Raw genomic sequence first — 13,434 nt, forward strand, 5'->3', positions numbered from 1 at the left:
ACCAGTGCCACCCACTACTGCCACCATCACCAGTGCACCCACTACTGCCAGTGCCAACATCCACCAGTGCCACCACCCACTACTACCACCATTACCAGTGCCACCACCCACCACTGCCAGTGCCAACTTTCACCACCACCAGTGCCACCATCCACAACTTCCAGTGCCAACATCCATCACCACCCACTACTACCTCCACCAGTGCCACCACCCACTACTGCCACCACGCCAATGCCACCATCCACCAGTGCCACCCACTACTGCCACCATCACCAGTGCACCCACTACTGCCAGTGCCAACATTCACCAGTGCCACCACCCACTACTACCACCATTACCAGTGCCACCACCCATTACTACCACCATTACCAGTGCCACCACTGCCATTGCCAACTTCCACCACCACCAGTGCCACCATCCACCACTGCCAGTGCCACCACCCACCACTGCCAGTGCCACCACCCACTATCACCACAAGTGCCACCACCCACCAGTGCCGCCACGCCGATGCCACCAGTGCCAACATCCACTACTGCCACCACCACCAGTACCCCCACCCACTACTTTCAAAAGTGCCACCATCCACCACCCACTACTGGCAGTGCCAACATCAACTACTTCCACCAACAACAGTCCAGTGCCAACATCCACCACCCGCTACTGCCTCCATCACCAGTGCCACCATCCACTACTGCCAGTGCCACCACCCACTATTGCCACTATCTATCACCACCAGTGCCAACATACACCACTCACTACAGCCACCTTCCACCACCACCAGTGCTAACATTCACCACCCACTACTACTGCCACCACGCCAATGCCACCATCCACCAGTGCCACCCACTACTGCCACCATCACCAGTGCACCCACTACTGCTAGTGTCAACATCCACCAGTGGCACCACCCACTACTACCACCATTACCAGTGCCACCACTGCCAGTGCCGACTTCCACCACCACCAGTGCCACCATCTGCCAGTGCCAACATCCACTACTTACACCACCACCAGTACCCCCACCCACTACTTTCAAAAGTGCCACCATCCACCACCCAATACTGGCAGTGCCAACATCAACTACTTCCACCAACAACAGTGTCACCTGTCCGGTGCCAACATCCACCACCCGCTACTGCCACCATTCACTCTCACAACTGCCTTCATCACCAGTGCCACCATCCACTACTGCCAGTGCCACCACCCACTATTGCCACCATCTATCACCACCAGTGCCAACATCCACCACTCACTACAGCCACCTTCCACCACCACCAGTGCTAACATTCACCACCCACTACTACTGCCACCACCCCTCACTCACTACTTTCACCACCATTACTACCACCACCAGTGCCAACATCCACCACCCACTACTACCACCTTCAGTGCCACCATCTACCACCAGCAGTGCCAACATCCATCACCCACTACTGCCAGTGCCAAAATAAACCACCCACTACTGCCAGTGCCACCATCCACCACAAGCAGTGCCAACATCCACCACCCTCTACTGCTACCATCCACCACCAACAGTGCCAACATCCACCACTCCTTGTGTTGAGTGTCTCTATCCTAATACCATACCCACCAACAGCTTCTACCACCAGTCCTCCATCCATGCTGCTGCATCTCCTAGGCTTATCTGACTGCTATATATAATATGGCTGATCTGCTAAGGCTAAGGCTGAGGCTTGCCTCAGGGGACAGGGCTGTGGAGGTAATTTTTTCATAGCTGTAACTCCTCTATGTGCTCACACCTGCCCTGCTCATTCCTTCCCGCTCCCTGCAGTCTGTTAGCCCTTGTGTTTCCCATCCTCTCCATTCCTGGTATAATGTGTCCGCACTTACACTCAGCTATACACTCTGCTGCTATAATGAGCCTTCACTCACACTCAGCTATACACGCTGCTGTATATAATGTGCCTGCACTTACGCTCAGCTATACACACTACTGCTATAATGTGCCTGCACACTCACTCAGCTATACACACTGCTGCTAAAGTGTGCCAGCACTCACACACAGCTATACACACTGCTGTATAGAGAAGTTTCTGTCACTTTCCTATTGCACAGCTCTGTGATTCTCGCTTCCTGATTGGTGCATGCTGAACACCCCCCCCCCCCCCCCTTCCCCATTGCTGTCATGTGACCACACAGACCTCTGACAGCAGCCCTTCTTCTCTTTTCTAGCCTGTTGTACTACGCTACTGCATTATGGGGATCTGCAGCTCCATCCTGTATCTACAAACTGCTGCTGTGTTATCAGGGTTATGCAGCTACTATACATTATACACCACATGCTGCTATACTGTACAGTAACTTATATATCACATATCCAGCTGCTGTGTTATCAGGGTTATACAGTTACTATACATTATATACCACATGCTGCTATACTGTACAGTAACTTATATATCACATATCCAGCTGCTGTGTTATCAGGGTTATACAGTTACTATACATTATACACCACATGCTGATTGCTATACTGTACAGTAACTTATACATCACATATCCAGCTGCTGTGTTATCAGGGTTATACAGTTACTATACATTATATACCACATGCTGCTATACTGTACAGTAACATATATCACATATCCAGCTGCTGCTGTGTTATCAGGGTTATACAGTTACTATACATTATACACCACATGCTGCTATACTGTACAGTAACATATATCACATATCCAGCTGCTGTGTTATCAGGGTTATACAGTTACTATACATTATACACCACATGCTGCTATACTGTACAGTAACATATATCACATATCCAGCTGCTGTGTTATCAGGGTTATACAGTTACTATACATTATACACCACATGCTGATTGCTATACTGTACAGTAACTTATATATCACATATCCAGCTGCTGCTGTGTTATCAGGGTTATACAGTTACTATACATTATACACCACATGCTGATTGCTATACTGTACAGTAACTTATATATCACATATCCAGCTGCTGTGTTATCAGGGTTATGCAGTTACTATACATTCTACACCACATGCTGCTATACTGTACAGTAACTTATATATCACATATCCAGCTGCTGTGTTATCAGGGTTATACAGTTACTATACATTATACACCACATGCTGCTATACTGTACAGTAACTTATATATCACATATCCAGCTGCTGCTGTGTTCTCAGGGTTATACAGTTACTATACATTATATACCACATGCTGCTATACTGTACAGTAACTTATATATCACATATCCATCTGCTGCAATGTTATCAGGGCTATACAGTTACTATACATTATATACCACATGCTGCTATACTGTACAGTAACTTATATATCACATATCCATCTGCTGCAATGTTATCAGGGTTATACAGTTACTATACATTATACACCACATGCTGCTATACTGTACAGTAACTTATATATCACATATCCATCTGCTGCAATGTTATCAGGGTTATACAGTTACTATACATTATACACCACATGCTGCTATACTGTACAGTAACTTATATATCACATATCCAGCTGCTTCTCATTGTTTCATCTGTTTTACATGTTATTCAGAATAATAATCAGTATATTTGGGGTGTGGAACCAATTGTCTACAGACCAGTGATTTCTTATGGGGATGTGCGTGATTTTATATATATATATATATATATATATATATATATATATATATATATAGTGTGTGTGTGTATATGTGTGTGTGTGATAAGACGCCCCCTCCCCTCTGGATCTGCTCTCATTGTTTCTATGACGGATAAAGGATCAGACAGGAGATAATTATATAGAAAACCTTGTATTTCTTTGGGGTCTGGGGATAATCTCACACATAGCGGAGGATTATATACACGAGCCAGGACCGTGCAGTCAGATTAGCGGTGACTGTGAGATAAGCGCTAACGCTGCCTCCGGCGCAGGTCACGGCTCTCCGCTGCTTCTCCTCTGCGTCATCGCCGTGATGGGGCCCGGGGGGCTCACAGACATCTCAGGAAGAAGTAGCTGCAGGAGCTCCGCAGGGGGCAGTCACACAGCTTTCCTATCCGGGCTCCTCTCTTAACTGCACAGGCTTCTCCCATGGTGCACTGGGGGAAAAGAGGCACTGGTCACCAACAGGTAAGTGGGCTTCTGAAATACTCTGTGCTGCTGGGACCTCTCCTATGGGATCAGCACACTCTTGACATGCTCTGTGCTGCTGAGACCCCGTGACCTCTCCTAAAAGATTAGCACCCTCCTCTCCTGACATCCTCTGTGCTGCAGTGACCTCTCCTATAAGATCAGCCCCCTCCTCTCCTGACATCCTCTGTGCTACTGTGTTCTCTCCTATAGGATCAGCACCCTCCTCTCCTGACATCCTTTGTGCTGCTGTGTCCTCTCTTATAGTATCAGCCCCCTCCTCTCCTGACATCCTCTGTGCTACTGTGTTCTCTCCTATAGGATCAGCACCCTCCTCTCCTGACATCCTCTGTGCTACTGTGTTCTCTCCTATAGGATCAGCACCCTCCTCTCCTGACATCCTCTGTGCTGCTGGGACCTCTCCTATAAGATCAGCCCCCTCCTCTCCTGACATCCTCTGTGCTGATGTGAACTCCCCTATAAGATCAGCCCCCTCCTCTCCTGACATCCTCTGTGCTGCTGTGTCCTCTCCTATAAGATCAGCCCCCTCCTCTCCTGACATCCTCTGTGCTGCTGGGACCTCTCCTATAGGATCAGCCCCCTCCTCTCCTGACATCCTCTGTGCTGCTGGGACCTCTCCTATAAGATCAGCCCCCTCCTCTCCTGACATCCTCTGTGCTGCTGTGACCTTTCCTATAGGATCAGCCCCCTCCTCTCCTGACATCCTCTGTGCTGCTGGGACCTCTCCTATAAGATCAGCCCCCTCCTCTCCTGACATCCTCTGTGCTGCTGGGACCTCTCCTATAAGATCAGCCCCCTCCTCTCCTGACATCCTCTGTGCTGCTGTGTCCTCCCCTATAAGATCAGCCCCCTCCTCTCCTGACATCCTCTGTGCTGCTGTGTCCTCCCCTATAAGATCAGCCCCCTCCTCTCCTGACATCCTCTGTGCTGCTGGGACCTCTCCTATAAGATCAGCCCTCTCCTCTCCTGACATCCTCTGTGCTGCTGTGTCCTCTCCTATAGGATCAGCCCCCTCCTCTCCTGACATCCTCTGTGCTGCTTGGACCCCTCTGGGTGGGCACTCACCTTGGGCACCTGGGTGTACTTGCCCTCCCATGCTGAGCTCCTCTTGGACTGTAGTTTGTACAGAACATCCTGGAGCTCCAGAAGCTGGAAGAGAGGAAACAGTCAGCAGGTAGATCATAGATTATACAGCCCCCCCCATGTAATAAGGAATGGGGGGGGGTCCCCCCTCCACCAGCATGGTCCCTGCCCGCTGTGCAGTGATGGATGGCAGCGGTGGTATCTCGGATCACTTTTGGGTCAGGCACTGGTATGAGTTCAGTATCTCATAAAGGTATGGGACCACTGCTGAGGGTGAGACTGGTACTGGGTACGGGCGCTGTGGTGAGTACTGCTACTGGGTATGGGACCACTGGTGAGGGTGAGACTGGTACTGGGTACGGGCGCTGTGGTGACTACTGGTACTGGGTAGGCGACCACTGCTGAGGGTGAGACTGGTACTGGGTACGGGCGCTGTGGTGAGTGCTGGTACTGGGTACGGGCGCTGTGGTGAGTGCTGGTACTGGGTACGGGCGCTGTGGTGACTACTGGTACTGGGTATGGGACCACTGCTGAGGGTGAGACTGGTACTGGGTACGGGCGCTGTGGTGAGTGCTGGTACTGGGTACGGGCGCTGTGGTGACTACTGGTACTGGGTAGGGGACCACTGCTGAGGGTGAGACTGATACTGGGTACGGGCGCTGTGGTGAGTGCTGGTACTGGGTACGGGCGCTGTGGTGAGTACTGGTACTGGGTACGGGCGCTGTGGTGAGTACTGGTACTGGGTAGGGGACCACTGCTGAGGGTGAGACTGGTACTGGGTACGGGCGCTGTGGTGAGTGCTGGTACTGGGTATGGGACCACTGGTGAGGGTGAGACTGGTACTGGGTACAGGCGCTGTGGTGAGTACTGCTACTGGGTATGGGACCACTGGTGAGGGTGAGACTGGTACTGGGTACGGGCGCTGTGGTGAGTGCTGGTACTGGGTACGGGCGCTGTGGTGACTACTGGTACTGGGTAGGGGACCACTGGTGAGGGTGAGACTGGTACTGGGTACGGGCGCTGTGGTGAGTACTGCTACTGGGTATGGGACCACTGCTGAGGGTGAGACTGGTACTGGGTACGGGCGCTGTGGTGAGTGCTGGTACTGGGTACGGGCGCTGTGGTGAGTGCTGGTACTGGGTACGGGCGCTGTGGTGAGTACTGGTACTGGGTACGGGCGCTGTGGTGAGTACTGGGTAGGGGACCACTGCTGAGGGTGAGACTGGTACTGGGTACGGGCGCTGTGGTGAGTGCTGGTACTGGGTACGGGCGCTGTGGTGAGTGCTGGTACTGGGTACGGGCGCTGTGGTGAGTACTGGTACTGGGTATGGGACCACTGGTGAGGGTGAGACTGGTACTGGGTACGGGCGCTGTGGTGAGTACTGCTACTGGGTATGGGACCACTGGTGAGGGTGAGACTGGTACTGGGTACGGGCGCTGTGGTGAGTTCTGGTACTGGGTATGGGACCACTGGTGAGCGTGAGACGGGTACTGGGTACGGGCGCTGTGGTGAGTACTGGTACTGGATATGGGCCCAGTGGTGAGCGTGAGACTGGTACTGGGTACGGGCGCTGTGGTGAGTACTGGTACTGGGTATGGGACCACTGGTGAGGGTGAGACTTGTACTGGGTGCGGGCGCTGTGGTGAGTACTGGTACTGGGTATGGGCCCAGTGGTGAGCGTGAGACTGGTACTGGGTACGGGCGCTGTGGTTAGTACTGGTACTGGGTATGGGACCACTGGAGAGGGTGAGACTGGTACTGGGTACGGGCGCTGTGGTTAGTACTGGTACTGGGTATGGGACCACTGGTGAGGGTGAGACTGGTACTGGGTACGGGCGCTGTGGTGGGTACTAGTACTGGGTATGGGACCACTGGTGAGGGCGAGACTGGTACTGGGTACGGGCGCTGTGGTGAGTGCTGGTACTGGGTATGGGACCACTGGTGAGCGTGAGACTGGTACTGGGTACGGGCGCTGTGGTGAGTACTGGTACTGGGTATGGGACCACTGGTGAGGGTGAGACTGGTACTGGGTACGGACGCTGTGGTGAGTACTGCTACTGGGTATGGGCCCAGTGGTGAGCGTGAGACTGGTACTGGGTACGGGCGCTGTGGTGAGTACTGGTACTGGGTATGGGACCACTGGTGAGGGTGAGACTTGTACTGGGTGCGGGCGCTGTGGTGAGTACTGGTACTGGGTATGGGCCCAGTGGTGAGCGTGAGACTGGTACTGGGTACGGGCGCTGTGGTTAGTACTGGTACTGGCTATGGGACCACTGGTGAGGGTGAGACTGGTACTGGGTACGGGCGCTGTGGTTAGTACTGGTACTGGGTATGGGACCACTGGTGAGGGTGAGACTGGTACTGGGTACGGGCGCTGTGGTTAGTACTGGTACTGGGTATTGGACCACTGGTGAGGGTGAGACTGGTACTGGGTACGGGCGCTGTGGTGAGTGCTGGTGCTGGTACTGGTACTGGGTACGGGTGCTGTGGTGAGTACTGGTACTGGGTATGGGACCACTGGTGAGGGTGGGACTGGTACTGGGTACGGGCACTGTGGTTAGTGCTGAGACTGGTACTGGATATGAGCGCTGTGGTGAGACTGGTACTGGGTACGGGCACTGTAGTGAGTTCTGGTACTGGATACTGGCACTGTGGTGAGTGCTGAGACTGGTACTAGGTATGGGCACTGTTGTGAGTGCGGAGACTGGTACTGGGTATGGGCGCTGTGGTTAGTGGTGAGACTGGTACTGGGTACAGGCACTGTGGTTAGTACTGGTACTGGGTACGGGCACTGTGGTTAGTACTGGTACTGGGTACGGGCACTGTGGTTAGTACTGGTACTGGGTACGGGCACTGTGGTTAGTACTGGTACTGGGTACGGGCACTGTGGTTAGTACTGGTACTGGGTACGGGCATTGTGGTTAGTATTGGTACTGGGTATGGGTGCTGTGGTGGGACTGGTACTGGGTATGGGACCACTGGTGAGGGTGAGACTGGTACTGGGTACGGGCGCTGTGGTGAGTACTGGTACTGGGTATGGGACCACTGCTGAGGGTGAGACTGGTACTGTGTACGGGCGCTGTGGTGAGTACTGGTACTGGGTACGGGCGCTGTGGTTAGTACTGGTACTGGGTATGGGACCACTGGTGAGGGTGAGACTGGTACTGGGTACGGGCACTGTGGTGAGTACTGGTACTGGGTATGGGTCCAGTTGTGAGCGTGAGACTGGTACTGAGTACGGGCGCTGTGGGGAGTACTGGTACTGGGTACAGGCGCTGTGGTTATTACTGGTACTGGGTATAGGCCCAGTGGTGAGCTTGAGACTGGTACTTGGTACGGGTGCTGTGGTTAGTACTGGTACTGGCTATGGGACCACTGGTGAGGGTGAGACTGGTACTGGGTACGGGCGCTGTGGTGAGTACTGACACTGGGTATGGGTCCAGTGAAGAGTGTGAGACTGGTACTGGGTACGGGCGCTGTGGTGAGTACTGGTACTGGGTACGGGTGCTGTGGTGAGTACTGACACTTGGTACGGGCGCTGTGGTTAGTACTGGTACTGGGTATGGGCCCAGTGGTGAGCGTGAGACTGGTACTGGGTACGGGCGCTGTGGTTAGTACTGGTACTGGGTATGGGACCACTGGTGAGGGTGAGACTGGTACTGGGTACGGGCGCTGTGATGAGTACTGGTACTGGGTACGGGTGCTGTGGTTAGGTGGTTGGTACTGGACCGGCCTGTGTGACTGGTATTGGGTACGGGCACTGTGGTTAGTACTGAGACTGGCCCTTGGTACGGGCGCTGTGGTTAGCACTGGTACTGGATATGGGCGCTGTGGTTAGTACTGAGACTGGTACTGGGTATGGGCACTTTGGTAAGGTGGTTGGTACTGGCATGGGCTGTGTGACTGGTATTGACATGGGCTGTGTGACTGGTATTGACATGGGCTGTGTGACTGGTATTGGAATGGGCTGTGTGACTGGTACTGGCATGGGCTGTGTGACTGGTACTGGCATGAGCCGTGTGACTGGTACTGGCATGGGCTGTGTGACTGGTACTGTGTATGGGCACTGTAGTTAGGTGGTTGGTACTGGCATGGGCTGTGTGACTGGTACTGGGTATGGGCACTTTGGTTAGGTGGTTGGTATTGACATGGGCTGTGTGACTGGTATTGACATGGGCTGTGTGACTGGTACTGGCATGGGCTGTGTGACTGGTACTGTGTACGGGCACTGTAGTTAGGTAGTTGGTACTGGCATGGGCTGTTTGACTGGTACTGGCATGGGCTGTGTGTCTGGTATTGACATGGGCCATGTGACTGGTATTGACATGGGCTGTGTGACTGGTATTGACATGGGCTGTGTGACTGGTACTGGCATGGGCCGTGTGACTGGTATTGGCATGGGCCTTGTGACTGGTACTGGCATGGGCCGTGTGACTGGTACTGGCATGGGCCGTGTGACTGGTACTGACATGGGCTGTGTGACTGGTATTGACATGGGCTGTGTGACTGGTACTGGCATGGGCCGTGTGACTGGTATTGGCATGGGCCTTGTGACTGGTACTGGCATGGGCCGTGTGACTGGTACTGGCATGGGCCGTGTGACTGGTACTGACATGGGCTGTGTGACTGGTACTGGCATGGGCTGTGTGACTGGTATTGACATGGGCTGTGTGACTGGTATTGACATGGGCCGTGTGACTGGTACTGGCATGGGCTGTGTGACTGGTATTGGCATGGGCCGTGTGACTGGTATTGGCATGGGCTGTGTGACTGGTACTGGCATGGGCCGTGTGACTGGTACTGGCATGGGCCGTGTGACTGGTACTGGCATGGGCCGTGTGACTGGTACTGGCATGGGCCGTGTGACTGGTATTGACATGGGCCGTGTGACTGGTATTGACATGGGCCGTGTGACTGGTACTGGCATGGGCCGTGTGACTGGTATTGGCATGGGCCGTGTGACTGGTATTGGCATGGGCCGTGTGACTGGTACTGGCATGGGCCGTGTGACTGGTACTGGCATGGGCCGTGTGACTGGTACTGGCATGGGCCGTGTGACTGGTACTGGCATGGGCCGTGTGACTGGTACTGGCATGGGCCGTGTGACTGGTACTGGCATGGGCCGTGTGACTGGTACTGGCATGGGCCGTGTGACTGGTACTGGCATGGGCCGTGTGACTGGTACTGGCATGGGCCGTGTGACTCCTACTGTGTACAGGCACTGTAATTAGGTGGTTGGTACTGGCATGGGCTGTGTGACTGGTATTGGCATGGGCCGTATGACTGGTATGGGCTGTGTGACTGGTACTGGCATGGGCCATGTGACTGGTACTGGCATGGGCCGTGTGACTGGTATGGGCCGTATTACTGGTACTGGCATGGGCCGTGTGACTGGTATGGGCCGTGTGACTGGTATGGGCCGTGTGACTGGTATGGGCCGTGTGACTGGTATGGGCCGTGTGACTGGTATTGACATGGGCTGTGTGACTGGTATTGACATGTGCTGTGTGACTGGTACTGGCATGGGCCATGTGACTGGTACTGGCATGGGCCATGTGACTGGTACTGGCATGGGCCATGTGACTTGTACTGGCATGGGCCATGTGACTGGTACTGGCATGGGCCATGTGACTGGTACTGGCATGGGCCATGTGACTGGTTCTGTGTACGGGCACTGTAGTTAGGTGGTTGGTACTGGCATGGGCTGAGTGACTGGTACTGCGATGGGCTGTGTGACTGATACTGGCATGGGCTGTGTGACTGGTATTGGCATGGGCCATGTGACTGGAACTGGCATGGGCCGTGGTACTGGCATGTGCTGTGTGACTGGTATTGGCATGGGCTGTGTGACTGGTATTGGCATGGGCTGTGTGACTGGTACTGGCATGGGCCGTATGACTGGTATGGGCCGTGTGACTGGTACTGGCATGGGCCGTGTGACTGGTACTGGCGTGGGCCGTGTGACTGGTACTGGCGTGAGCCGTGTGACTGGAACTGGCGTGGGCCGTGTGACTGGTATTGGCATGGGCCGTGTGACTGGTATTGGCATGGGCCGTATGACTGGTATTGGCATGGGCTGTGTGACTGGTACTGGCATGGGCCGTGTGACTGGTACTGGCATGGGCTGTGTGGTACTGGCATGGGCTGTGTGACTGGTATTGGCATGGGCTGTGTGACTGGTACTGGCATGGGCCCTATGACTGGTATGGGCTGTGTGACTGGTACTGGTACTGGCATGGGCCCTGTGACTGCGATTGGCATGGGCCGTGTGACTGCGATTGGCATGCTGTTTGGTGTAGTGACAGACTTTTTAGCTGGTATGGGGCAGGCTCTGTGATTGGTACAGTGGCCGGTACAGGGATGGGCTTTGTGGCTGGCACACGGCATGCTATGTAGCTGGCAGTGGCAGAGGCTTTTAGCTGGTGCAAGACAAACTCTATAGTGGTTGATTCTTGGATGAGCTCTATGGTGGGTATTGGAGGGGCTCTATGGTGGGTATTGGATGGGCTCTATGGTGGGTATTGGAGGGGCTCTATGGTGGGTATTGGAGAGGCTCTATGGTGGGTATTGGAGGGGCTCTATGGTGGGTATTGGATGGGCTCTATGGTGGGTATTGGAGGGGCTCTATGGTGGGTATTGGATGGGCTCTATGGTGGGTATTGGAGGGGCTCTATGGTGGGTATTGGAGGGGCTCTATGGTGGGTATTGGAGGGGCTCTATGGTGGGTATTGGAGGGGCTCTATGGTGGGTATTGGAGGGGCTCTATGGTGGGTATTGGATGAGCTCTATGGTGGGTATTGGAGGGGCTCTATGGTGGGTATTGGATGAGCTCTATGGTAGGTATTGGAGGGGCTCTATGGTGGGTATTGGATGGGCTCTATTGTAGGTATTGGAGAGGCTCTATGGTGGGTATTGGAGGGGCTCTATGGTGGGTATTGGATTGGCTCTATGGTGGGTATTGGAGGGGCTCTATGGTGGGTATTGGATAGGCTCTATGGTGGGTATTGGATATGCTCTATGGTGAGTATTGGATTGGCTCTATGGTGGGTATTGGATTGGCTCTATGGTGGGTATTGGATAGGCTCTATGGTGGGTATTGGATATGCTCTATGGTGAGTATTGGATGAGCTCTATGGTAGGTATTGGATGGGCTCTGTGGTGGGTATTGGAGGGCTCTATGGTGGGTATTGGAGGGCTCTATGGTGGGCATTGGAGGGGCTCTATGGTGGGTATTGGATGGGCTCTATTGTAGGTATTGGAGGGGCTCTATGGTGGGCATTGGATTGGCTCTATTGTAGGTATTGGAGGGGCTCTATGGTGGGCATTGGATTGGCTCTATTGTAGGTATTGGAGGGGCTCTATGGTGGGTATTGGATTGGCTCTATGGTGGGTATTGGATGGGCTCTATGGTGGTTATTGGATTGGCTCTATGGTGGGTATTGGATGGGCTCTATGGTGGGTATTGGATTGGCTCTATGGTGGGCATTGGATTGGCTCTATGGTGGGTATTGGAGGGGCTCTATGGTGGGCATTGGATTGGCTCTATGGTGGGCATTGGATTGGCTCTATGGTGGGTATTGGATTTGCTCTATGGTGGGTATTGGATTGGCTCTATGGTGGGTATTGGAGGGGCTCTATGGTGGGCATTGGATTGGCTCTATGGTGGGTATTGGAGGGGCTCTATGGTGGGCATTGGATTGGCTCTATGGTGGGCATTGGATTGGCTTTATGGTGGGTATTGGATTTGCTCTATGGTGGGTATTGGATTGGCTCTATGGTGGGTATTGGAGGGGCTCTATGGTGGGCATTGGATTGGCTCTATGGTGGGCATTGGATTGGCTCTATGGTGGGTATTGGAGGGGCTCTATGGTGGGTATTGGAGGGGCTCTATGGTGGGCATTGGATTGGCTCTATGGTGGGTATTGGAGGGGCTCTATGGTGGGCATTGGATTGGCTCTATGGTGGGCATTGGATTGGCTCTATGGTGGGTATTGGAGGGGCTCTATGGTGGGTTCTGTAAGCGAGCTGTATAGCAGGTGCGGAGTCCCCCTCAACCCCCCCACCCCCTCCAGGAGAGAACAAGGACTCACCAGCTCCTTCTCACTGACCCGCTGGACTCCTCGTCCGCCGTCTGTCACCTCTGCAGATGTCGCCTCCAGCAGCATCAGGGTCAGGAGGGTGATAAGGCACAGTGAGGGGCAGATGAGGGGGCACCTGTCAGCCAT

General features: G+C 53.9%; 1 protein-coding gene across 1 annotated transcript; it reads right to left on the reverse strand.

Moving 5' to 3' along the window:
* Nucleotides 1–3,965: 3,965 nt before the first annotated feature.
* LOC138771353 (pneumococcal serine-rich repeat protein-like) lies at nt 3,966–13,434 on the reverse strand. The gene is made up of 4 exons (XM_069950990.1): nt 13,300–13,434; nt 9,076–11,361; nt 5,191–5,274; nt 3,966–4,073 (listed from the first exon to the last, which is right to left on the reverse strand). Exons 1-4 carry the CDS (start codon nt 13,432–13,434, stop codon nt 3,966–3,968), a joined length of 2,613 nt encoding a protein of 870 aa, XP_069807091.1.

The sequence above is a fragment of the Dendropsophus ebraccatus genome, chromosome 13 (genome assembly GCF_027789765.1).
Source record: "Dendropsophus ebraccatus isolate aDenEbr1 chromosome 13, aDenEbr1.pat, whole genome shotgun sequence".
Lineage (NCBI taxonomy): Eukaryota > Metazoa > Chordata > Amphibia > Anura > Hylidae > Dendropsophus > Dendropsophus ebraccatus.